This window comes from Ranitomeya variabilis, chromosome 3, assembly GCF_051348905.1.
Source record: "Ranitomeya variabilis isolate aRanVar5 chromosome 3, aRanVar5.hap1, whole genome shotgun sequence".
Taxonomy (NCBI): domain Eukaryota; kingdom Metazoa; phylum Chordata; class Amphibia; order Anura; family Dendrobatidae; genus Ranitomeya; species Ranitomeya variabilis.
The window spans coordinates 541,533,161-541,559,939 of record NC_135234.1 but is presented as its reverse complement, the minus strand read 5'-3'; the positions used below and the strand labels follow the sequence as shown (position 1 = coordinate 541,559,939).

General features: G+C 45.0%; 2 protein-coding genes across 4 annotated transcripts in view; one reads left to right on the top strand and one right to left on the bottom strand.

Annotated features, from left to right (window-relative positions):
* The first annotated feature begins 292 nt into the window (after positions 1-292).
* NALCN (sodium leak channel, non-selective) overlaps positions 293-26,779 on the top strand; it is a 930,735-nt gene continuing 904,248 nt past the window's right edge. For all 3 annotated transcript variants that reach the window (XM_077297076.1, XM_077297075.1, XM_077297074.1), the window contains exon 1: positions 293-494. The gene's annotated coding sequence lies outside the window, so the exon portion shown is untranslated. The remainder of the gene's footprint in view (positions 495-26,779) is intronic.
* LOC143817731 (uncharacterized) lies at positions 21,343-26,732 on the bottom strand. The gene is made up of 3 exons (XM_077299217.1): positions 26,442-26,732; positions 25,540-26,040; positions 21,343-21,503 (listed from the first exon to the last, which is right to left on the bottom strand). Exons 1-3 carry the CDS (start codon positions 26,635-26,637, stop codon positions 21,343-21,345), a joined length of 858 nt encoding a protein of 285 aa, XP_077155332.1. The 5' UTR covers positions 26,638-26,732.

Below are 26,779 nucleotides of genomic sequence, written 5' to 3'. Positions count from 1 at the left end.
TAGATAGATAGATAGATAGATAGATAGAGAGATAGATATGGGACAGATAGATAGATAGATATGGGGTAGATAGATAGATAGATAGATAGATAGATAGCTATGGGTTAGATAGATATTAGATAGATAGATAGATAGATAGATAGATAGATAGATAGATAGATGGATAGATATGGGATAGAGAGAGATGGACTGGATGTAGGCAGACAAGCTCTTCAGTACACTGGGCATATGAGGAAGCTCGGGAGTTGTGTCCCTAACGCCCCTCCATAAGCGCAGAGCCAGCTGTGTTGCTGTGAGCCTGCTGCTGACAGGAAGGAGCGTGCCGTGCAGTGAGCAGCCCCTCTCCTCTGCTGTACGAGGACTGTGCGCCTCATGTGAGGAGGAAGGAGCCGCGCACACGCCGCCGCATCACCTGCTCCCCAGACTGACAGCAGAGAATGAGGAGCCGCCACTAGAGCAGCCGCGCCGCCCGGCAGATGACTCCAGAGCACTAGGTAGGTTGTTCTCCCTCCTCCTCTCTGTGCTGTGGTATCGCTCATCTCCTGTGCCCACTGCTGTGTGCCCATCTTTGCTGCCCGTCCTCTGGTGTGTTGTGGGTAGTTCCACTCTGATGGTGTATTGGGTGGTACTGGGGAGAGCAGGCGCCAGGCCCTGTGCTCGTCAGTGTGTCTGTGTGATGCCTTCCATAGTGCAGTGGGCTGTGTACATTGCTGTTGACGTCATGTTCTCCTTAGCGCTGTGTGCAGGAGCCATCATCTCTGGTTTAGATAATATGTGTGAGGCAGGGGATTGAGTGCAGCTACAGGTGAAGGATACAGCACTCCGGTCCCCTCCCCCCAAATCACAGTGGTTGTCATGGCGACAGAGCTACCAGCTGCAGCATCCAAGTTATTTGCAGGGAGGAGGAGGAGACGCGGGGAGTGCAAGGTTCAGCTGCAGCTGGCGAGACGTGCGCTCCCGGTACTGTACAGGAAGCCCGGCTGGTCATGTGACCTGCTGAGGAGCATTACCCTGGGGATGTACCACGCTAATGACCTGCTGAGGAGCACTGCCCTGGGGATGTAGCCCTGTAACCTAATGACCTGTTAGGCTGCCGTCACACTAGCAGTATTTGGTCAGTATTTTACATCAGTATTTGTAAGCCAAAACCAGGAGTGGAACAATTAGAGGAAAAGTATAATAGAAACATATGCACCACTTCTGCATTTATCACCCACTTCTGGTTTTGGCTGAGAAATACTGATGTAAAATACTGACCAAATACTGCTAGTGTGATGGCAGCCTTAGGGAGCACTGCCCTGGGGATGTGTCACTGTAATCTAATGACCTGCTAGGGAGCACTGCCCTGGGGATGTACCACTCTAATGACCTGCTGAGGAGCACTGCCCTGGGGACGTGTCAATGTAATCTAACGACCTGATGAGGACCACTGCCCTGGGGATGTGTCAATGTAATCTAACGACCTGCTGAGGACCACTGCCCTGGGGATGTGTCACTGTAATCTAATGACCTGCTAGGGAGCACTGCCCTGGGGATGTGTCACTGTAATCTAACGACCTGCTGAGGAGTACTGCCCTGGGGATGTGTCACTGTAATCTAATGACCTGCTGAGGAGTACTACCCTGGGGATGAAATGCTTCTATGTAAAAAGGAAATGACAGCACTCACCCAATTCTTTAGAAGGTGAATTAGTCCTTTATTGGTTTTCTTTGAGGTAAACTGCCCTGAGATGTCATATACCACTGTAAACTAGTGACCTGCTAGGGAACACTGCACTGGGGATGTCATGTATCACTGTAAACTAGTGATTTGCTGGGGAACACTGCACTGGGGATGAGATGTACCATTGTAAACTAATGATCTGCTGAGGTAAACTGCCCTGAGATGTCATGAATCACTGTAAACTAGTGATCTGCTGAGGAACACTTCCTTGGGGATATACCACTGTAAACCAGTGACCTGCTAGGGAGCACTGTCCTGGGAATGTGTCACTGTAATCTAGTGACCCGCAGGAGAACACTGATCTGGGAATCACATACCACTGTAAACTAGTGACCTACTGATCCACACTGCACTGGGGCTGTACCACTGTAAACTAGTGACCTGCTGACATATACTGCACTGGGAATCATTTATCACTGAAAGCTAGAGACTTGCTGAGGTACATTGCATAAAGTATTTTGGTGTTCTAGGGAGATGAATCCAAGATGTTCCACCACCCCTGCCAAGCAAAAGAATGGGTCAGAGACTAAGGTAATAGGTCCTCTAATGCAACCCTCCTCTGATGGGTCTGATAACAAACTTAGATGACCAGCGACCACTTCCAAAAAAAAAAAAGCTGTGTAATCTAGGTGTGTGCTTTAACAGAGAGTGCAATTTCACAGATATAGAATCATTAATTGTTTGCGGACCATTTCCAATATACTAGGGGCAAATAACGATATTCATCCCTGACATCCTATATTTTAAATGTAATACCCAAGAATAGTTATGGAAACTAATATAGCTCAATTATAATGGTGGCCACTAGGTTTTAATTAAAGGGGTTGTCTACTACCTGGACAACCCCTTCTCAATCTGAGTGTTTGCCCTGTTAAATTATGCAAATTGTCTCTTCAGAAAGGAAGAGGACTAGAACTCTAGTGCCACCTATTGGAAGTAGCAATCCTAAAAGTCAGTGTCGACCCTTTAACGAGCCTTGTCACATGACTTAGGATAAAAGCCAAAATCAGAATCTCAATTTGCAGACACTGTGTTTCGAGGTACTGCCCCTCGTTCCAGTAGGTGGCACTAGAGTTCTATTTCTAATCCTCTCTGAAGAGACAATTTGCATAGTTCTTGGTTTCCGGTAAGACACCTTTCACACAGCCAAACCAGATCTCACAATTTGCACTGACGAGGGGCAGTACCCCGAAACACAGTGTCTGCAAACTGAGATTCTTGTTTTGGCTTTTATCCTAAATCATGTGACAAGGCTCGTTAAAGGGTCGGCATTGACTTTTAGGATTGGTACTTCCAATAGGTGGCACTAGAGTCCTAGTCCTCTTCCTCTCTGAAGAGACAATTTGCATATTTCACAGAAAAAGTCTCACGGTGCAGAGTTGAGTTCACCGGGAGAATTTCAACTGCAGTGAACTCCCCTCTGCACTGTGCGACTTTCTCATGGTCCTAGTGGGTACCCAGGTCACCGCAGTTCAGCCCGGCTGGGAACGCAGCCTCACTGACGTCACCGCTAGTCACTGAGGCTGCACTTGCAGCAGCTCATTCATCAGTGGTTCTCAGCCTGGATGGTCGCATCTCGGCACCGTCCAGGTTGAAAACTGTTAATCTCCTAAACAGGGATTATGGTTGTTTTTTATTTTAATTCTCTTGCATGAGACAATGGCATCAGTGGAATAGGCGAGGTCGGAAGTATAGTTTAATTACGATTTATTAAAGGAGTCTGTGTGTGTCTTTCTTTCAATTAAAGGACTTTATTCTGGGTGTCTGTGTTTTCATACAATGTGACTATGGGGTTAGTAATGGGGGAGTCTTATTGATGCCTCTCCATTAATAACATTGGGGCTTGATGTTACCTGACAATACAAAGGTGACATCAACCCCCCAACTATCACACCACTTGCCACCGCTACAGGGCAAGTGGGAAGAGCGAGGCTAACTACCAGAATTGGCACATCTTATAGATGTGCCTTTTCTGAGGTGGCTGAGAGCTGTTGTTTTTAGCCTGGCGGGGGGGACAGTATCCATGGTCCCTTCTTAGGCTATTAATATCAGCCCCCAGCTGTCTGCATAGCCTTTGCTGGTTATTAATTATACGTATTCTATGTGTATATTTCTATTCTAATTTAACCTGTCAGTGTGAGTGAGTGTCAGTTTTTTTTTCTCTGGGGGCACTCAACTTTATTAGCATGCACGAAGAGGTTAGCCGCAAAAACGCATGAAAAAAACGCACCAAAACCGCAACAAAAAACGCACTAAAAATCACCAAAACAAGGATTTTTGCCGCAGCTTCTTTCCTGCCAAGAGACCAGGTTTCGCTGCAGAAAAAAACCACAACAAAAACGCCCAGTGTGAACATACCCTTAATACGCTTGCATTGAGCGAGGCCTCGCCCATCTAGTCGGCACATGGCCGCATGTATGCAAATCACATACTTGCTGTCACGCGACCACCGCCAGTACTGGAGAATCCTCACAGCATGCAGAGCGACTGCAGACTTGTAGTTCAAGAATGGACATCCCCTTTAATACGCTACATCCACCACACTGCCCTCATCCTCTGTAACCACCAAACTTTTCGTCCTTATAAACTACGACCTATAACATGACTATCCCCTCTCCACTGCATTATTTTACACTCCCTTTATCTCCAACTTGTCTCCCCTGTCATGCTAACTTCTCTCCATACTGTGCCCCAATTTCACACTGTCTCCTTTCTATATCCATTCTGTGCCCCCTTCTTCACACTATGCCCTCTCTAAACTGTACCCCCTCTTCACTTTGTCTTCCTACACAGTATGATAGGTCACCACAGCACTCCGTAATGTATAGCCACAATAGCCACTCAATATACAGTAAGATGTCCACCGCAGGCACCCATTATACTGTAAGATGTCCATCACGGCCACTCAATATAAAGTAAGATATCCACCACAGCCCCCAATACAGTAGAGTGGCTCTAAAGCCCCCATACGGTATGACTGCACCCACAGGTTCCCATACAATATAATGTCCACCACAGCCCACCATACAGAATGGTCACCACAACCCTCATACAGTATGATGGCCCCTACAGTATTATCGTACCCACAGCCCAGAAGGCCCCCCATTCATCAATACAGTATAATTTCCTCATAGCCCCTTAAATATAGTATAAGTTCCCCCCCAGCGCCAAACAGTACCGTGTCCACCATAGCCCCAGTATGAGATATGGTCACCACCACCCCCTCTACAGTATAATGTCCTTTACAGCCCCCTATGCAGTATGGCCATCACAGCCCCCTATACAGAGTGATATTCCCAGTGCCCCTATACAGAATGATGTCTCTGCAGCCTCTGATATAATGTTCCCCACGGCCTTCAGTATAATATCCCTCACAGCCCGAATTCAGTACGATATCCCTAAAACCTCCAATATAATATTCCCCTCAGCCTCCTGAACAGTGTAATGTCCCCAAAGCCCCCTATATAATATAGCCCAAGTATAATGTCCTCCACAGCCCTCAATTCAGGTGTCAAATAATATACGGTAATAAAAAAACTTTTAAAAAAAGCTCATACTCATCTAATACTGGTTCTTTGTTCACCACGGCCGCTGCCTCCTCTTCTATCTGATATAGCAGTGGGCTCTGGTTGGTGTGATGTTATTGCACTGCCCGATGTCCTCTGCTTGGCGCCGTCCTCCAACAGAGCACAGCCCAGAAGTAGCCTGCTTCTTGCTGGAGGGAGATGATTGGCGCTTCTATGCTCTTGTCTTGGCAATTTCATCACTTGTATTTGCATCTTAAATTGGCTGATTGGTAGAGGTGCTCTGTCATACACCCACCAATCACATTCTGATGACCATCCTAAGGATAGGCCGTCATTATAAAAGTCCTGGATAACCTCTTTGAGTGGGGTGAAGAAAGATGCAATTCCGTCATGTGTTTTGGGTTTTGTTTTTACAGTGCACATTGTGTGGCAAAATTACCGTATATACTCGAGTATAAGCCGACCCCCCTAATTTTGCCACAAAAAAACTGGTAAAACTTAACCCCTTCACCCCCGGAGGTTTTTCCGTTTTTTCGTTTTCGTTTTTCGCTCCCCTCCTTCCCAGAGCCATAACTTTTTTATTTTTCCGTCAATATGGCCATGTGAGGGCTTATTTTTTGCGGGACGAGATGTACTTTTGAACGATACCATTGGTTTTACCATGCCGTGTAACAAAAAACGGGAAAAAAATTCCAAGTGTGATGAAATTGCAAAAAAAGTGCAATCTCACGCTTGTTTTTTGTTTGGCTTTTTTGCTAGGTTCACCAACGGCTAAAACTAACCTGCCAATATGATTCTCCAGGTCATTACGAGTTCATAGACACCTAACATGTCTAGGTTATTTTTTATTTACCGTATATACTCGAGTATAAGCCGACCCGAGTATAAGCCGACCCCCCTAATTTTGCCACAAAAAACTGGGAAAACTTATTGACTCGAGTATAAGCCTAGGCTGGAAAATGCAGCAGCTACCGGTGAATTTCAAAAATAAAAATAGATGCTCCATACCATTCATTATTGCCCCATAGATGCTCCATATCAAGCTGTGCCATATATAATGCTCCATACCATTGATTATTGCCCCATATATTATCCATACATAGCTGTGCCATATAGAATGCTCTGCACCGTTCATTATGGCCCCATAGATGCTCCATATAAAGCTGTGCCACATATACAATGCTCTGCACCGTTCATTATGGCCCTATAGATACTCCATATAAAGCTGTGCCATATATGCTCTGCACCGTTCATTATGGCCCTATAGATGCTCCACATAAAGCTGTGCCATATATGCTCTGCACCGTTCATTACGGCCCTATAGATGCTCCATATAAAGCTGTGCCATATATGCTCTGCACCGTTCATTATGGCCCCATAGATGCTCCTTATAAAGCTGTGCCATATATGCTCTGCACCGTTCATTATGGCCCCATAGATGCTCCTTATAAAGCTGTGCCATATATGCTCTGCACCGTTCATTATGGCCCCATAGATGCTCCTTATAAAGCTGTGCCATATATGCTCTGTACCGTTCATTATGGCCCCATAGATGCTCCTTATAAAGCTGTTCCCTATATGCTCTGCACCGTTCAGTTTGGCCCCATAGATGCTCCTTATATAGCTGTGCCCTATATGCTCTGCACCGTTCAGTTTGGCCCCATAGATGCTCCTTATATAGGTGTGCCCTATATGCTCTGCACCGTTCAGTTTGGCCCCATAGATACTCATTATATAGCTGTGCCCTATATGCTCTGCACCGTTCAGTTTGGCTCCATAGATGCTCATTATAAAGCTGCCCCATATGGAATGCTCTGCAGCATTCAGTTTGGCCCCATAGATGCTCCACATAAATCTGTGCCATATATAACGCTGGTGCTGCTGCTGCAATAAAAAAAAAAACCCACATACTCACCTCTCTTGCTTGCAGCTCCTCAGCGTCCCGTCCCGGCGTCTCTCCGCACTGACTGATCAGGCAGAGGGCGGCGCGCACACTATATGCGTCATCGCGCCCTCTGACCTGAACAGTCAGAGCGGAGAGACGCCGGCAAGACAGAGCGGCACCCGGCGTGTGGAACGAGGACAGGTAAATATGCGATACTTACCTGCTCCCGGCGTCCCGCTCCTTCCCCCGGACAGCTGGTCTCCGGGTGCCGCAGCCTCTTCCTCTATCAGCGGTCACCGGCACCGCTGATTAGAGAAATGAATATGGGGCTCCACCCCTATGGGAGTGGAGTACATATTCATAAGTTTAATGAGCGGTCCCACGTGACGGCTGTACAGGGGAAGAGCTGCGGCACCCGGAGACAGTGTGACGGGCAGGGGGAGCGTCAGGATCGCCGGGACTAGGTAAGTATGCTTCAGCGCCCTCTCCCCCTCACCCGCCGACCCTGCCACAGACCGTGACTCGAGTATAAGCCGAGAGGGGCACTTTCAGCCCAAAAATTTGGGCTGAAAATCTCGGCTTATACTCGAGTATATACGGTAAGTGGTGAAAAAAAATTCCAAAGTTTGCTAAAAAGTAAAATAAAATTGCGCAATTTTCCGATACCCGTAGCGTCTCCAATTTTCGTGATCTGGGGTCAGGTGAGGGCTTATTTTTTTCGTGCCAAGCTGGCGTTTTTAATGATACCATTTTGGTCTAGATACGTTCTTTTGATCGCCCGTTATTGCATTTTAATGCAATGTCGCGGCGACCAAAAAAACGTAATTTTGGCGTTTTGATTTTTTTTCTCACTACGCCATTTAGCGGTCAGGTTAATCCTTTGTTTTTATTGATCGATCGGGCGATTCTGAATGCGGCGATACCAAATATGTGTGTGTTTGATTTTTTTTTAATTGTTTTATTTTGATTGGAGCGAAAGGGGGTGATTTGAACTTTTATATATATATATATATATATATATATATATATATATATATATATATATATATATATATATATATATATATATATATATATATATATATTTTTTATATACTTTTAAACACTTTTTTAAAATTTTTTTGGCATGCTTCAATAGCCTCCATAGGAGGCTAGAAGCATGCACAACTCGATCGCCTCTGCTACATAGAGGTGAAGTGCAGATCACCTCTATGTAGCAGAAATGCAGGTGTACTTTGAACGCCGACCACAGGGTGGCGCTCAAAGCAATCGGCCATCAACAACATAGGGGTCTCAAGGAGACCTCTGGTTGTTATGGCAATGCACCGATGACCCCCGATCATGTGACGGGGGTCAGCGGTGCGAGCAGCTCCGGCCGCGCGGCCGGGAGCGCTAGTTAAATGCCGCTGTCAGCGCTTGACGGCGGCATTTAGCTAGTTAATGGGCGCGGGCGGATCGCGATTCCGCTCGCGCTCATTGCACGCACATGTCAGCTGTACAAAACAGCTGACATGTCGCGGCTTTGAGGTGGGCTCACTGCCGGAGCCCACCTCAAAGCAGGGGATCTGCCAGCTGACGTACTATTCCATCAGCTGGCAGAAAGGGGTTAATGACTCGAGTATAAGCCTAGGGTGGAAAATGCAGCAGCTACCGGTAAATTTCAAAAGTAAAAATAAATACCAATAAAAGTAATTGAGACATCAGTAGGTTAAGTGTTTTTGAATATCCATATTGAATCAGGAGCCCCATATAATGCTCCATACAGTTCATGATGGGCCCCATAAGATACTCCATACAAAATACGCCCCATATAATGCTCCATACAGTTCATAATGGGCCCCATAAGATGCTCCATACAAAATACGCCCCATATAATGCTCCATACAGTTTATGATGGGCCCCATAAGATGCTCCATACAAAATACGCCCCATATAATGCTCCATAAAGTTTATGATGGGCCCCATAAGATGCTCCATATTAAAATATGCCCCATATAATCCTGCATAAAGGTTAATAATGGCCCCATAAGATGCTCCATAGACACATTTGCCCAATATAATGCTGCACAAATGTTGATTATGGCCCCATAAGATGCTCCATAGAGATATTTGCCCCATATAGTGCTGCACAAATGTTAATTATGGCCCCATAAGATGCTCCAAGATATTTGCCCCATGGCACTTTAAATATTCACCTCTCCTCGTTCCGGGCGCCGCTCCGTCTTGAGCGTCTTCTGCACTGACGTTCAGGCAGAGGGCGCGCACTAACTACGTCACCGCGCCCTCTGACCTGAGCGTCACTGCAGAAGACGCTGAAGACGGAGCGGCGGCTGGAACGAGGAGAGGTGAATATCGCGCAGCGCTCCCCCTCCCCATTATACTCACTTGCTCCTGGCGCGGTGCAGTCCCTGGTTCGCCGGCACCGCAGCTTCTTCCTGTATTGAGCGGCCACATGGTACCACTCATTACAGTAATAAATATGTGGCTCCACACCTATGGGAGGTGGAGCCGCATATTCATTACTGTAATGAGCGGTACCATGTGACCGCTCAGTACAGGAAGAAGCTGAGGCGCCGGGAGAACCAGGGATGTGCAGGGACCGCGCCAGGAGCAGGTGAGTATTATTAGACAGCCCCCGCTCCCTCTCCCCTGCCGACCCCTGGGTAGGACTCGAGTATAAGCCGAGAGGGGGACTTTCAGCCCCCAAAAATGGGCTGAAAATCTTGGCTTATACTCGAGTATATTCGGTTCTCTTCGGATCAGTACTATTACAGTGATGCCAAAAAACGTTATATATTTATGTGAACAAAAAAGGACTAACATTTTTTTTTTTATATAATAATAATCTTTATTTATATAGCGCCAACATATTCTGCAGCGCTTTACAGTTTAACTGTTTCAAGCGCAAGTCATAAGTAACAACATTAGCAATACAATAATTAAAGCAAAATAAGACGAAATACAGTATAATATATTGACTAAAAAAATTTAAAATAAAAAAATTGATATAGTTTCTGATGCACATAACTTTTTTGTCAGTCAATGAAGCTGTATGAGAGTGTGTTTTTTGCATACAATAATTTAAATTGTTTTTAACACAATTTTAGAGGTGGGGAGCTGTGACTGAAAAACTTAATTTCTGGCATTTCAATATTTCTTTTTTAATGCCATATATTGTTCATAGTTCATTTTATATTTTCATGAATCTGACTTTTGCAAACTCGACAATAAAAAAGCTCATTTTAATCATTTTCTGATTTGAAAAAAGGAAGTAATGCAAACGTTTATGATTTTTTTTTTAATTGAAAAAAACCAAAACACTTTAACCCCTTCCCGACATTTGACGTACTATCCCGTCGAGGTGGGGTGGGCCCGTATGACCGCCGACGGGATAGTACGTCATCACCGATCAGCGGCGCTCATGGGGGGAGCGCGGCCGATCGCGGCCGGGTGTCAGCTGCATATCGCAGCTGACATCCGGCACTATGTGCCAGGAGCGGTCACGGACCGCCCCCGGCACATTAACCCCCGGCACACCGCGATCAAACATGATCGCGGTGTACCGGCGGTATAGGGAAGCATCGTGCAGGGAGGGGGCTCCCTGCGGGCTTCCCTGAGACCCCCGGAGCAACGCGATGTGATCGCGTTGCTCTGAGGGTCTCCTACCTCCCTCCTCGCCGCAGGTCCCGGATCCAAGATGGCCGCGGCATCCGGGTCCTGCAGGGAGGGAGGTGGCTTACCGAGTGTCTGCTCAGAGCAGACACTTGGTAAGCCTGCAGCCCTGCACAGCAGATCGCAGATCTGGCAGAGTGCTGTGCACACTGCCAGATCAATGATCTGTGATGTCCCCCCCTGGGACAAAGTAAAAAAGTAAAAAAAAATTCCCCACATGTGTGTAAAAAAAAAATAAAAAAAATATCCTAAATAAAGAAAAAAAATATATATATTATTCCCATAAATACATTTCTTTAGCTAAATAAAATAAAAAAAACAATAAAAGTACACATATTTAGTATCGCCGCGTCAGTAACGACCCAACCTATAAAACTGCCCCACTAGTTAACCCCTTCAGTAAACACCTTAAGAAAAAAAAAAAAAAAAACGAGGCAAAAAACAACGCTTTATTATCATACCGCCAAACAAAAAGTGGAATAACACGCGATCAAAAAAACTGATATAAATATCCATGGTACCGCTGAAAACGTCATTTTGTCCCGCAAAAAACGAGCCGCCATACAGCATCATCAGCAAAAAAGTAAAAAAGTTATAGTCCTGAGAATAAAGCAATACCAAAATAATTATTTTTTCTATAAAATAGTTTTTATCGTATAAAAGCGCCAAAACATAAAAAAAATGATATAAATGAGATATCGCTGTAATCGTACTGACCCAACGAATAAAACTGCTTTATCAATTTTACCAAACGCGGAATGGTATAAACGCCTCCCCCAAAAGAAATTCATGAATAGCTGGTTTTTGATCACTCTGCCTCACAAAAATCGGAATAAAAAGCGATCAAAAAATGTCACATGTCCGAAAATGTTACCAGTAAAAACGTCAACTCGTCCCGCAAAAAACAAGATCTCACATGACTCTGTGGACTCAAATATGGAAAAATTACAGCTCTCAAAATGTGGTAACGCAAAAAATATTTTTTGCAATGAAAAGCGTCTTTCAGTGTGTGACAGCTGCCAATCATAAAAATCCGCTAAATAACCCGCTATAAAAGTAAATCAAACCCCCCTTCATCACCCCCTTAGTTAGGGAAAAATAAAAAAATAAAAAAATGTATTTATTTCCATTTTCCCATTAGGGTTAGGGCTAGAGTTAGGACTAGAGTTAGGGCTAGGGTTAGGGTTAGGGCTAGGGTTAGGGCTAGGGTTAGGGTTAGGGCTAGGGTTGGGGCTAGGGTTAGGGCTAGGGTTAGGGCTAGGGTTGGGGCTAGGGTTAGGGCTATGGTTAGGGTTGGGGCTAGGGTTGGGGCTATGGTTAGGGCTAGGGTTAGGGCTAGGGTTAGGGCTAGGGTTAGGGCTAATGTTACGGCTAGTGTTAGGGCTAGTGATAGGGCTAGGGTTATTGCTAGGGTTAGGGTTAGGGCTAGGGTTGGGGCTAGGGTTTGGGCTACAGTTAGGGTTGGGGCCAAAGATAGGGTTAGGGTTTGGATTACATTTACAGTTGGGAATAGGGTTGGGTGTGTCTGGGTTAGAGGAGTGGTTAGGGTTACTGTTGGGATTAGGGTAAGGGGTGTGTTTGGATTAGGGTTTCAGTTATAATTGGGGGGTTTCCACTGTTTAGGCACATCAGGGGCTCTCCAAACGGGACATGGCATCCGATCTGAATTCCAGCCAATTCTGCGTTGAAAAAGGAAAACAGTGCTCCTTCCCTTCAGAGCTCTCCCGTGTGCCCAAACAGGGGTTTACCCCAACATATGGGGTATCAGCGTACTCAGGACAAATTGGACATCATCTTTTGGGGTCCAATTTATCCTGCTACCCTTGGGAAAATACAAAACTGGGGGCCAAAAAATAAGTTTTGTGGGAAAAAAAAGATTTTTTATTTTCACGGCTCTGCATTGTAAACTGTAGTGAAACACTTGGGGGTTCAAAGTTCTCACAACACATCTAGATAAGTTCCTTGGGGGGTCTAGTTTCCAATATGGGGTCACTTGTGGGGGGTTTGTACTGTTTGGGTACATCAGGGGCTCTGCAAATGCAACGTGACGCCTGCAGACCAATCCATTTAAGTCTGCATTCCAAATGGCGCTCCTTCCCTTCCGAGCTCTGTCATGCGCCCAAACAGTGGTTCCCCCACATATGGGGTATCAGCGTACTCAGGACAAATTGGAAAACAATGTTTGGGGTCCAATTTATCCTGATACCCTTGTGAAAATACAAAACTGGGGGCTAAAAATCATTTTTGTGAAAAAAAAAAAAGAATTTTTATTTTCACGGCTCTGCGTAATAAACTGTAGTGAAACACTTGGGGGTTCAAAGCTATCAAAACACATCTAGATAAGTTCCTTAGGGGGTCTACTTTCCAAAATGGTGTCACTTGTGGGGGTTTTTAATGTTTAGGCACATCAGGGGCTCTCCAAACGCAACATGGCATCCCATCTTAATTCCAGTCAATTTTGCATTGAAAAGTAAAATAGCGCTCCTTCCCTTCCGAGCTCTGCTATGCACCCAAACAGTGGTTTACCCCCACATATGGGGTATCGTCGTACTCAGGACAAATTGCACAACAACGTTTGTGGTCTAATTTCTTCTCTTACCCTTGGGGAAATAAAAAAATGGGGGCGAAAAGATCATTTTTGTGAAAAAATATGATTTTTTATTTTTACGGCTCTGCATTATAAACTTCTGTGAAGCACTTGTTGGGTCAAAGTGCTCACCACACATCTAGATAAGATCCTTAGGGGGTCTACTTTCCAAAATGGTGTCACTTGTGGGGGGTTTCAATGTTTAGGCACATCAGGGGCTCTCCAAATGCAACATGGCGTCCCATCTCAATTCCAGTCAATTTTGCATTGAAAAGTCAAATGGCGCTCCTTTCCTTCCGAGCTCTGCCATGCGCCCAAACAGTGCTTTACCCCCACATTTGGGGTATCAGCGTACTCAGGACAAATTGTACAACAAATTTTGGGGTCTATTTTCTCCTGTTACCCTTGGTAAAATAAAACAAATTGGAGCTGAAATAAATTTTGTGTGAAAAAAAGTTAAATGTTTATTTTTATTTAAACATTCCAAAAATTCCTGTGAAACACCTGAAGGGTTAATAAACTTCTTGAAAGTGGTTTTGAGTACCTTGAGGGGTGCAGTTTTTAGAATGGTGTCACACTTGGGTATTTTCTATCATATAGACCCCTCAAAATGACTTCAAATGAGATGTGGTCCCTAAAAAAAAATGGTGTTGTAAAAATGAGAAATTGCTGGTCAACTTTTAACCCTTATAACTCCGTCACAAAAAAAAATTTTGGTTCCAAAATTGTGCTGATGTAAAGTAGACATGTGGGAAATGTTACTTATTAAGTATTTTGCGTGACATATGTCTGTGATTTAAGGGCATAAAAATTCAAAGTTGGAAAATTGCGAAATTTTAAAAATTTTCGCCAAATATTCGTTTTTTTCACAAATAAATGCAAGTTATATCGAAGAAATTTTACCACTATCATGAAGTACAATATGTCTCGAGAAAACAGTGTCAGAATCGCCAAGATCCGTTGAAGCGTTCCAGAGTTATAACCTCATAAAGGGACAGTGGTCAGAATTGTAAAAATTGGCCCGGTCATTAACGTGCAAACCACCCTTGGGGGTGAAGGGGTTAAGGCCATGTTCACACTTTGCGTTTTTTACCGCGGAACCGCGGCGATTTTGATGCTGCGGGTCCGCAGCAGTTTCCATAGCGTTTCCATTAACATGTAAACCCTATGGAAACCGCAAACCGCTGTGCACATGCTGCGGGAAAAAACGCGCAGAAACGCAGCGGTTTAAAACCCGCAGCATGTCACTTCTTTGTGCAGAATCGCTGCGATTCTGCACCCATAGGAATGCATTGAACCGCTTACTTCCCGCATGGGGCTGTGCCCACGTTGCGGGAAGTAAGCGGATAATGTGCGGGTGGTACCTGGAGTGGAGGAGAGGGGACTCTCCTCCAGGCCCTGGGAACCATATTTGGGGTAAAAAAAAGAATAAAAATAAAAAATCATGTTATACTCACCTCTCAGCGCTGCACGCGGCCGGCCGGTCAGAGTTGCTGTGCGAACAGGACCTGCGGTGACGTCGCGGTCACATGACCGTGATGACGCCCAGGTCACATGACCGTGACGTCACGAAGGTCCTTCTCGGCACAGCATCTTTGGAACCGGAGCGCCGCGTGCAGCGCCGAGGAGATCCGGACATCGGAGGGTGAGTATAACCAATTTTTATTATTTTTAACATTACTATTGATGCTGCATATTGCTGCATATGCAGCATCAATAATATAGGAGTAATCCCGCAGCGGAAACCGCGGAACAAACCGCGATAAATCTGCAGGGATAACCGCAGCGGTTTTGCCCTGCAGATTTATCAATTCCGCTGCGGGAGAACCCACAGAGGACCCCGCAAAGTGTGAACGTGGCCTAAAGCAGTGTTTCTCAACTCCAGTCCTCAAGACACACCAACAGGTCAAGTTTTCAAGGTATGCTTTAGTATTGCAAAGGTGATAATTTCATCATGTGCTCAAGCATTAATTCCATCACAAATGCAAAAGTAAGGAAATCCAGAAAACATGACCTGTTGGTTAGGACTGGAGTTGAAAAACACGGCTTTAAAGGAAATCTGTCATAAGGATTTCAACCTCCAAACTAATTTCGTGAGCATGTAGCTCTTTCATATCAAGTCAAGCAATAGGAGATATCAATGTATACTACTGCGCTAGCACCTATATATGATGCAGATAAAGCATATGTATAAAAGGAAATGTATATAACAATGACAATTGGTATGGGCAGCTGTTGTGAAATTGGATTCTGTGCTCCCCCTGTGGCCACTTGTGGAATTTAACTTGTGTGCATCATCCCCTCTGTTCACCTGCTCCTATCAGGATGTGGGAGTCGCTATATAACCTTGCTCCTCTGTCAGTTTCATGCCGGTCAACAATGTAATCAGTAGCCTTTCTGTGCATGTTCCTGCTACTAGACAACTCCCAGCTAAGTTGGACTTTTGTCCTTGTGTGTTTTTGCATTTTGTTCCTGTTCACAGCTGCTGTTTCGTTACTGTGTCTGGAAAGCTCTTGTGAGCGGAAATTGCCACTCTGGTGTTATGAGTTAATGCTAGAGTCTTAAAGTAATTTCTGGATGGTGTTTTGACAGGGTTTTCTGCTGACCATGAAAGTGCCCTTTCTGTCTTCATGCTATCTAGTAAGCGGACCTCGATTTTGCTAAACCTATTTTCATACTACGTTTGTCATTTCATCTTAAATCACCGCCAATATATGTGGGGGCCTCTGTCTGCCTTTTGGGAAAATTTCTCTAGAGGTGAGCCAGGACTGTCTTTTCCTCTGCTAGGATTAGGTAGTTCTCCGGCTGGCGCTGGGCATCTAGGGATAAAAAACGTAGGCATGCTACCCGGCCACTTCTAGTTGTGCGGCAGGTTTAGTTCATGGTCAGTATAGTTTCCATCTTCCAAGAGCTAGTTCTCATATATGCTGGGCTATGTTCTCTCGCCATTGAGAATCATGACAGTTTGACCGGCCCAAAAAAGGGTTAAATTACTGGCTGAGAAAGGAGAGAAAAAAGAAGTCTGCTACAATTTTTTTTTTTTTTTTTTCCCTCTAGTTCTGAGTGTGCTCTTAATTGAATCACTTGCTAGTCTGCCTATACTGCAGCCTTCCTCTCTTCCTCTCCTTCTAATCCTTGAATGGCTCTGTGTTCACCTGTTTCAAATGGATCTTCAGAGTGTAGCTACAGGTTTGAATAATCTCGCCACAAAGGTACAAAATTTGCAAGATTTTGTTGTTCATGCACCTATGTCTGAACCTAGAATTCCTTTGCCTGAATTCTTCTCGGGGAATAGATCTCACTTTCAAAATTTTAAAAATAATTGCAAATTGTTTTTGTCCCTGAAGTCTCGCTCTGCCGGAGACCCTGCACAGCAGGTCAGGATTGTAATTTCCTTGCTCCGGGGCGACCCTCAAGACTGGGCTTTTGCATTGGCACCAGGGGATCCTGCGTTGCTCAATGTGGATGCGTTTTTTCTGGCCTTGGGGTTGCTTTATGAGGAACCTCATTTAGAGCTTCAGGCGGAAAAGGCCTTGATGTCCTTGTCTCAGGGGCAAGATGAAGCTGAAATATACTGCCAAAAATTCCGCAAATGGTCTGTGCTTACTCAGTGGAATGAGTGCGCCCTGGCGGCGATTTTCAGAGAAGGTCTCTCTGATGCCATTAAGGATGTTATGGTGGGGTTCCCTGTGCCTGCGAGTCTGAATGAGTCCATGACGATGGCTATTCAGATCGATAGGCGTCTGCGGGAGCGCAAACCTGTGCACCATTTGGCGGTGTCTACTGAGAAAACGCCAGAAAATATGCAATGTGATAGAATTCTGTCCAGAAGCGAGCGGCAGAATTTTAGACGAAAAAATGGGTTGTGCTTCTATTGTGGTGATTCAACTCATGTTATATCAGCATGCTTTAAGCGTACTAAGAAGCCTGACAAGTCTGTTTCAATTAGCACTTTACAGTCTAAGTTTATTCTATCTGTGACCCTGATTTGTTCTTTGTCATCTATTACCGCGGACGCCTATGTCGACTCTGGCGCTGCTTTGAGTCTTATGGATTGGTCCTTTGCCAAACGCTGTGGGTATGATTTGGAGCCATTGGAGGCTCCGATACCTCTGAAAGGGATTGACTCCACCCCATTGGCTAGTAATAAACCACAATACTGGACACAAGTGACTATGCGTGTTAATCCGGATCACCAGGAGGTTATTCGCTTTCTGGTGCTGTATAATCTACATGATGTTTTGGTGCTGGGATTGCCATGGCTGCAATCTCATAACCCAGTCCTCGACTGGAGAGCTATGTCTGTGTTAAGCTGGGGATGTAAAGGAACTCATGGGGACGTACCTTTGGTTTCCATTTCATCATCTATTCCCTCTGAGATTCCTGAATTCTTGTCTGACTTTCGTGACGTTTTTGAAGAACCCAAGGTTGGTTCACTACCTCCGCACCGGGAGTGCGATTGTGCCATAGACTTGATCCCGGGTAGTAAATACCCTAAGGGTCGTTTATTTAATCTGTCTGTGCCTGAACACGCTGCTATGCGAGAATATATAAAGGAGTCCTTGGAAAAGGGACATATTCGTCCTTCGTCATCTCCCTTAGGAGCCGGTTTTTTCTTTGTGTCTAAGAAAGACGGCTCTTTGAGGCCGTGTATTGATTATCGACTTTTGAATAAAATCACTGTTAAATATCAATATCCGTTACCACTGCTTACTGATTTGTTTGCTCGTATAAAGGGGGCCAAGTGGTTCTCTAAGATTGATCTCCGTGGGGCGTATAATTTGGTGCGAATCAAGCAGGGGGATGAGTGGAAAACCGCATTTAATACGCCCGAGGGCCGTTTTGAGTATTTGGTGATGCCTTTTGGTCTTTCAAATGCCCCTTCAGTCTTCCAGTCCTTTATGCATGACATTTTCCGCGATTATTTGGATAAATTTATGATTGTGTATCTGGATGATATTCTGATTTTTTCGGATGACTGGGACTCTCATGTCCAGCAGGTCAGGAGGGTTTTTCAGGTTTTGCGGTCTAATTCCTTGTGTGTGAAGGGTTCTAAGTGTGTTTTTGGGGTTCAGAAGATTTCCTTCTTGGGATACATTTTTTCCCCCTCTTCCATCGAGATGGATCCTGTCAAGGTTCAGGCTATTGGTGATTGGACGCAACCCTCTTCTCTTAAGAGTCTTCAGAAATTTTTGGGCTTTGCTAACTTTTATCGTCGATTTATTGCTGGTTTTTCTGATGTTGTAAAACCATTGACTGATTTGACTAAGAAGGGTGCTGATGTTGCTGATTGGTCCCCTGATGCTGTGGAGGCCTTTCGGGAGCTCAAGCGCCGCTTTTCTTCCGCCCCAGTGTTGCGTCAGCCTGATGTTGCTCTTCCTTTTCAGGTTGAGGTCGACGCTTCTGAAATCGGAGCTGGGGCGGTGTTGTCGCAGAGAAGTTCCGACTGCTCCGTGATGAGACCTTGTGCTTTTTTTTCCCGTAAATTTTCGCCCGCCGAGCGGAATTATGATATTGGGAATCGGGAGCTTTTGGCCATGAAGTGGGCTTTTGAGGAGTGGCGTCACTGGCTTGAGGGGGCCAGACATCAGGTGGTGGTATTGACTGACCACAAAAATTTAATTTACCTTGAGTCTGCCAGGCGCCTGAATCCTAGACAAGCGCGCTGGTCGTTGTTTTTCTCTCGGTTTAATTTTGTGGTGTCTTACCTACCGGGTTCTAAGAATGTTAAGGCGGATGCCCTTTCTAGGAGTTTTGAGCCTGACTCCCCTGGTAATTCTGAGCCCACAGGTATCCTTAAAGATGGAGTGATATTGTCTGCCGTTTCTCCAGACCTGCGGCGGGCCTTGCAGGAGTTTCAGGCGGATAGACCTGATCGTTGCCCACCTGGTAGACTGTTTGTTCCTGATGATTGGACCAGTAGAGTCATCTCTGAGGTTCATTCTTCTGCGTTGGCAGGTCATCCTGGAATCTTTGGTACCAGGGATTTGGTGGCAAGGTCCTTCTGGTGGCCTTCCCTGTCACGAGATGTGCGAGGCTTTGTGCAGTCTTGTGACGTTTGTGCTCGGGCCAAGCCTTGTTGTTCTCGGGCTAGTGGATTGTTGTTACCCTTGCCTATCCCGAAGAGGCCTTGGACGCACATCTCGATGGATTTTATTTCGGATCTGCCTGTTTCTCAGAAGATGTCTGTCATCTGGGTGGTGTGTGACCGTTTCTCTAAGATGGTCCATCTGGTTCCCTTGCCTAAGTTGCCTTCTTCTTCCGAGTTGGTTCCTCTGTTTTTTCAAAATGTTGTTCGTTTGCATGGTATTCCGGAGAATATCGTTTCTGACAGAGGGACCCAATTCGTGTCTAGATTTTGGCGGGCATTCTGTGCTAGGATGGGCATAGATTTGTCTTTTTCGTCTGCTTTCCATCCTCAGACTAATGGCCAGACCGAGCGGACTAATCAGACCTTGGAGACATATTTGAGGTGTTTTGTGTCTGCGGATCAGGATGATTGGGTTGCTTTTTTGCCTTTGGCGGAGTTCGCCCTCAATAATCGGGCCAGCTCTGCCACCTTGGTGTCCCCGTTTTTCTGTAATTCGGGGTTTCATCCTCGATTTTCCTCTGGTCAAGTGGAATCTTCGGATTGTCCTGGAGTGGATGCTGTGGTGGAGAGGTTGCATCAGATTTGGGGGCAGGTGGTGGACAATTTGAAGTTGTCCCAGGAGAAGACTCAGCTTTTTGCCAACCGCCGTCGTCGTGTTGGTCCTCGGCTTTGTGTTGGGGACTTGGTGTGGTTGTCTTCTCGTTTTGTCCCTATGAGGGTTTCTTCTCCTAAGTTTAAGCCTCGGTTCATCGGCCCGTACAAGATATTGGAGATTCTTAACCCTGTGTCCTTCCGTTTGGACCTCCCTGCATCCTTTTCGATTCATAATGTTTTTCATCGGTCATTGTTGCGCAGGTATGAGGTACCAGCTGTGCCTTCCATTGAGCCTCCTGCTCCGGTGTTGGTTGAGGGTGAGTTGGAGTACGTTGTGGAAAAGATCTTGGACTCTCGTGTTTCCAGACGGAAACTCCAGTATCTGGTCAAATGGAAGGGATACGGTCAGGAGGATAATTCTTGGGTCACTGCCTCTGATGTTCATGCCTCCGATCTTGTCCGTGCCTTTCATAGGGCTCATCCTGATCGCCCTGGTGGTTCTGGTGAGGGTTCGGTGCCCCCTCCTTGAGGGGGGGGGGTACTGTTGTGAAATTGGATTCTGGGCTCCCCCTGTGGCCACTTGTGGAATTTAACTTGTGTGCATCATCCCCTCTGTTCACCTGCTCCTATCAGGATGTGGGAGTCGCTATATAACCTTGCTCCTCTGTCAGTTTCATGCCGGTCAACAATGTAATCAGTAGCCTTTCTGTGCATGTTCCTGCTACTAGACAACTCCCAGCTAAGTTGGACTTTTGTCCTTGTGTGTTTTTGCATTTTGTTCCTGTTCACAGCTGCTGTTTCGTTACTGTGTCTGGAAAGCTCTTGTGAGCAGAAATTGCCACTCTGGTGTTATGAGTTAATGCTAGAGTCTTAAAGTAATTTCTGGATGGTGTTTTGACAGGGTTTTCTGCTGACCATGAAAGTGCCCTTTCTGTCTTCATGCTATCTAGTAAGCGGACCTCGATTTTGCTAAACCTATTTTCATACTACGTTTGTCATTTCATCTTAAATCACCGCCAATATATGTGGGGGCCTCTGTCTGCCTTTTGGGAAAATTTCTCTAGAGGTGAGCCAGGACTGTCTTTTCCTCTGCTAGGATTAGGTAGTTCTCCGGCTGGCGCTGGGCATCTAGGGATAAAAAACGTAGGCATGCTACCCGGCCACTTCTAGTTGTGCGGCAGGTTTAGTTCATGGTCAGTATAGTTTCCATCTTCCAAGAGCTAGTTCTCATATATGCTGGGCTATGTTCTCTCGCCATTGAGAATCATGACAGGCAGCCCCACAGTTGATAGGTATCTTCCCCACCAGTGCAAGGTAACTGGTGCCTACAATGATGTGCGATGGAAATGATGTTGGATTCAGGGATTCGAAAATCAAAAAGTGACTTCTGATCCACCGCAGGGAGACCAGCTGGGTTCAGTTGCACTGAGTATGTGCAGCACAGTTGGTTCAAATATTATACGAATAATGCACTTTCTATTTAATGAATTTGATTAACAGCCCTCCAGCTCCCACGCCACGGTAGTAACTATGGCAGGTTCCTATGGCAAGGTAAGTGCATTGCGGGAGCGTCCTCCAATATCTGTCCCTCTGTGTGCCTGAATCAATATGGTATACATATTCAGTGCAACTGAACCCAGCTGGGATGTTGTGTTGTGAAACAGACTGCAGGATGGTGGTCGCGCAGTCCGTTTCATTCCAAGCCCGGGTTTTCCATGTGGCTGAAGGCCACAGGTTTCTTAGTTAAAAGCCCTGCAGTAAAGGGTTTAGGTGTGTCAGGTGTGATGTCAGGATGAGACCGGGGTCTCACGTACCGTATGGAAAATCAGTTCGAGTCTCCCTGCTGAGAGTCACACAAGTGTTCTCTGTATGGTCACCTGTGTGTAATGCGTTTGCAATGCGATTATGCGATTTTCTCTCACCTATGTATCCTTATGACATCCGTATGATTCGCGTATGGCTTTACATTACTCACTGCTTTTCCCCATTGAATTTTATGGTTTAATGGGCTGAAATGAGGAAAATGGTTGCATATTTCTCGCAAGATACACTGATGGTTCGTGTGATGTCCGATTTTTTCTCGCATCCATAGACTTTTCATGGGTGCGATTTCTCTCGCATGCTGAATACGCCCAAGAAAAAAAACAGTGATCAGAGCTGCCCCATAGATTAACAGTGGTCTGAGTGCTATGCGATGTTTTCTCGCATAGCACTCATCCGTATTCTACGCTAGTGTGACCCCGGCCTGAGTCTGGTGTTCGGCAAGAGTGCAGAGCAGAGGCCCTGCAGAGCGCTGGCTGTGTGTGAAGCGACAAAAGCAAGTGGAGCCGAACAGCCAAGGCAGCTCAAAGGTGTGGCATCCACTGTGGACACAGCGGTGCAGACGCCCATGGCAACCGGTCAAAAGAGTACTGGCGTGTTTAGTGCCTGCAAACAGGAGGATATGGTTCCCGGCTGCATCTGGAGGATATCATGGACTGTGTTACTGTGTTATGCTGTGATTAAGAGACATTAACACGGTGGTATAGTCGCTCACGGTAATGGTCAGAGGAAGACCGGCGTGTTTAGTGACTGCAATCTAAATGATACCGTGTAGTATGTAGTGCTGTGAACTTTTGTGTTTGAACTTTGTGGGTCACTGCCTCATCACTGCATATGTGTGCTACCGTGGCACTACAACATGTTCTATCTGTATTACATATAGGTGTTAGTGCAGTAGTATACATTGATATCTCCTATTATATGTTTCCTAACAAGTTAGCTCACAGAGCCTGTTTTACTACCAGCAGCTTCACTATATCAACACTCAGTAAGCGCCAGTCTCTTTTTTCTCTAAGTCCAGCAATGCCTTTACATGGTCAGTCCATGCCTCTTTTATTGAGAAATCAGCATTTGAATTGATATGCAAATCATGCTCTAGAGTTATGGTAGATCTGAAGCCTTTGTCACTTCAGCTCTGTTCCCTGCCCAGCACCGCCTCCTCTTGCTTAAGGCCCCTTTCACACATAGTTTTTTTGCCATCAGTCATAATCCGTTGGCTCGACGGATCTGTTGCAGATTGTGAAAAACTGATGCAAATAATTTTTTTTCCCGACTGATCCGACTAGCGGATCTGGCAAATTGGATCCTAAATAATTTGGAGCATGCTCAGTTAAAAAAACAGAATCCGTCGCCGGATTTGTTGGATCCAGCGCCAATAGGCTTCCATTTAAACAAACGACGGACATCGACGGATCCGTCGCTGTCCGATTTTTCGACGTATACAAAAAACGTTACTTTGTTCGTTGTCTCCGGCCACCGGACAAACAATTTTCGACGGATCCGGCGAACGACGGTTGAAACGTGAGGCCATCCGTCACAATACATCGCTAATACAAGTCTATGAGAAAAAAACGGATCCAGCGGCATTCATTTTTTTTCAAAATTGGATGGATTGCGACTGATAGCAAAAAACTGATGTGTGAAAGGGGCCTAACTGACAGCTCCTTTGCCTGAAGTCACACATCATACAGGTTGTCGGTCAAATAGAAGGGGCACACGGCAGGTATAGAGCAGGAGTGACAGAGGCTTTAGAACTACCATAGCTTTGCACCATCATTTGCATGTTAATTCTGTTGCTGATTTCTCAGTAATTGGTTAACAGACTGGCCATGTAAAAGTACCGTATTTATGGATTTGTCTTTAAAACAGCTACATGCACATGTAGTTTGGGGTGTAAAATCCAGCTGACAAACTCCCTTTAATTAATTTTTATTTATTCTGTTTCTATTTGTTTGCTTGTGCTGTATACTGCAATACTTACCGTACATAGTAACCATTTGAATTTCCTATGAAGCCCACCCATAATGCTTCACAGTCACGGTGGAAAGTTGGAATGCTAGGAGATGAAAGATGGTGATGATTGAGGAACTACTTTGCAGTTGCCTGCTGTCTGTGTATGGTGCTCTGGAGCACATCGGAAGGGCTTAACACTAGGACTACTGGACTCGTGACCCCGCCTAGAACTACTGAAAGGAGTCATTTTGACTCCTTGCTTGTTTTCGTTTATTTTTAGAGTTTCATTTGTGGTTATTTATTAATAATTATATTTTTTGTAATGTATTATTATTGTGAGATCCAACAGTAATGCTTTTGATTGTTTTTTTTCTGATTTTCTTATTTTTCTACAGAAAATAACAATAATTATAATAGACGTTTTTCAAACATTTTTTTTTATTCAAGTGCACACATATAAACAACAACTGAAGAACAAAAAGCAGAGAAAATGTAGGTGGAGGAGCATAAAAATGAAAATATGGCGCAGAATTCACCTTCTAAACATTTGGTGTTTCGCATTTTAGGCATTGCCTTTGATTTATGGCAGTACATTGCCCACACAAAGACTTACCACAAGTCTTACAATTGCCGACAGATCTATTTTTCTTGCACTTTTCTTTGATCTGGCAAAATTTTGTTTGAACCATCACTTCTGAACACGTAGAAACTTGGGACGTGGAACCCTTTTCCCTATCTGTGACATAAGGACCACTCAACTCTCTCACAAGTGTTTGCAAAAATGCCTTGCGTGACATTTTTTGGTGGGTAATCTCCTTGAATATTATACATGCATTTATACCCGCAAAGTCTAAGGCATTTTCAAATGCATGAACAGGCCATCTCCTTGTGGATGTTCGTGTGGTATATTTTCGTGCCATCTGATCCACTACATCTACTCCATATTTTGTTTCATTGTAAAACTTTACCGTTTCTGGAGTTTTTTTAGCGGAATCAGACGCAACAACAACATCTGGATGGACGGAACTCAAAATGACAACATTTTTGTTGGGCTTTCCTTGATATACTGTAAGTGTAAAATTGTCTTCATTTCTAAACACTTTAGTGTTGTACAATTCCTCTTTCATGGATTTTATTTCTTTAGGCACTTCTCGCCTTATCTTATTCAGTGTTCCCACGATGGTTGTTCCTTTGCTTTTTAGCTGTTTAGCTAATTTTACTGAAGTAAAATAATTATCGGTTGTAACATTGCGACCTTTTTTCAAAAACGGGTCCAATAACTTCATTACCACATGGTCAGCTAAACGGTCCTCAGCACGGCGTGTGTCATCTTTGCCTAGATAAGGGAAGCCATTTGCCAGATATTTGCTCTCCTTATCAACAGCTAGCCAATATTTGTGGCCATATTTATCTGGTTTGGAAGGCATGTACTGCGTGAATGGACACCTAGTTTTGCTTGGGAAAAGTTGCTCATCCACCGTTATGTATGGGCCAGGTTTGTAACACGCAATACAATTTGCAATAAACCTGTCCCACACAGTAGAAAATAGAGCAAACTTGTCCGTTTGCAGTCTCTCCGATCGAGTAGATTTCTCATCAAATCTGAGAAACCTCATAATTTCAACAAAGCGGTCCCTAGACATTGTCGCTTTGCAAAACGGTATTCCCCAGTCATTACACCAAATACTGCTAATGGAGTGACGGTTCGTGCCAGATATTCCACAAGCATAGAATATCGCAATAAATGCATCTAGCTCCTCATCAGATAGAGTAAACTGTAAATTATTGTTCCTGCATGCTTCTGCAAGCGTACAGTTCTTTATATGTGTCAATATATATGAATCAAAAAATAAACGCCATGCGCTCAAAGGACTATCGATAATGATATTTCTTCTGGCGTATCCTGTAGGGCCAGGTGCTTCTCGAAGAATATTTTGGCTGTCACGCCTACCAGGCAAGTGTTGTCCAATTTCAACAGGTTTCCATTGAATACCATCCGCTGAAACTAGTATTCCTTCAGATTCGCCTTCTCTGGTGTTTGTTGTTGCATTACCTTCGCCGCCATCGTTATCTGTTGTTCTTTCATTTCTGGGACGTTTTGCTGATTTTTTCTGTCCACGACCAGGAGGATGGTCACGAGGCAACATAACTGCATGAGCCCGATCCCCAGTTGATGTGCTTGGAATATCTGGAAAAAAGTTGATGAATATTTCGAATTTTTGTTTTGTAAGGGTCCGTGCACACTGGCTGGATTAGCGGCGGAATATCCGACCGGATATTCTCACCACAATCCGGCCCGTACCTGCCCGCTCAGGTACAGAGCGGAGTTTCATACCTGAAGCTCCGCTCCGAACCCCGGGCTGGAGCCGCTGTCTGGGACGGAGCCGTGCTCGCGCGTAAGCAAGCGCTGCTCTGTCCCTGACAGCGGCTCCAGCCCGGGGTTCGGAGCGGAGCTTCAGGCATGAGCGGGCAGGTACGGCCTGTATTGCGGCAAGAATATCCAGATGGCTATTCAGCCAGAATTCTGCTAGTGTGCACAGGCCCTAACTCAGTGTGTGGAAGAACAAATAAATACACATAACTACTTACCTTCTGGATTTGTTCCTTCTGAGTCTTCAGATTCACTTGATATGTTCTGAGGAATGAAATCTTCATCACTGTCAGAATCAAATACATGTTCCTGCAATTCGGATTCCGATTCATCCACCGGTATGGATTGCAAAGTAGCCAGAATATCCTGAGGCTTTATCAAACGTCTTCTCTCCATATTCCTCACAAATTCCATAATTCTATATAGTTCCCTGCTGAAAAATAGAAATGAAATGAAAACTAAAAGAAATAATAACTGTTCTGCCACCTTCAAAAGTAGGTGGGCTGAATCAGTTGACAGACAGCTAAACTATTTCATAACAATTCATACCTGTATG

What these genes read in the sequence shown, in the direction of transcription:
- LOC143817731 (XM_077299217.1), bottom strand. Translation starts at nt 26,637, where the DNA reads ATGGAATTTGTGAGGAATATGGAGAGAAGACGTTTGATAAAGCCTCAG. An exon ending in AGAAGGAACAAATCCAGAAG is followed by an intron (nt 26,041 to 26,441) that starts GTAAGTAGTTAT and finishes ACTTTTTTCCAG; the next exon opens with ATATTCCAAGCACATCAACT. An exon ending in GAACCGTCACTCCATTAGCA is followed by an intron (nt 21,504 to 25,539) that starts GTATTTGGTGTA and finishes GCACATACTCAG; the next exon opens with TGCAACTGAACCCAGCTGGT.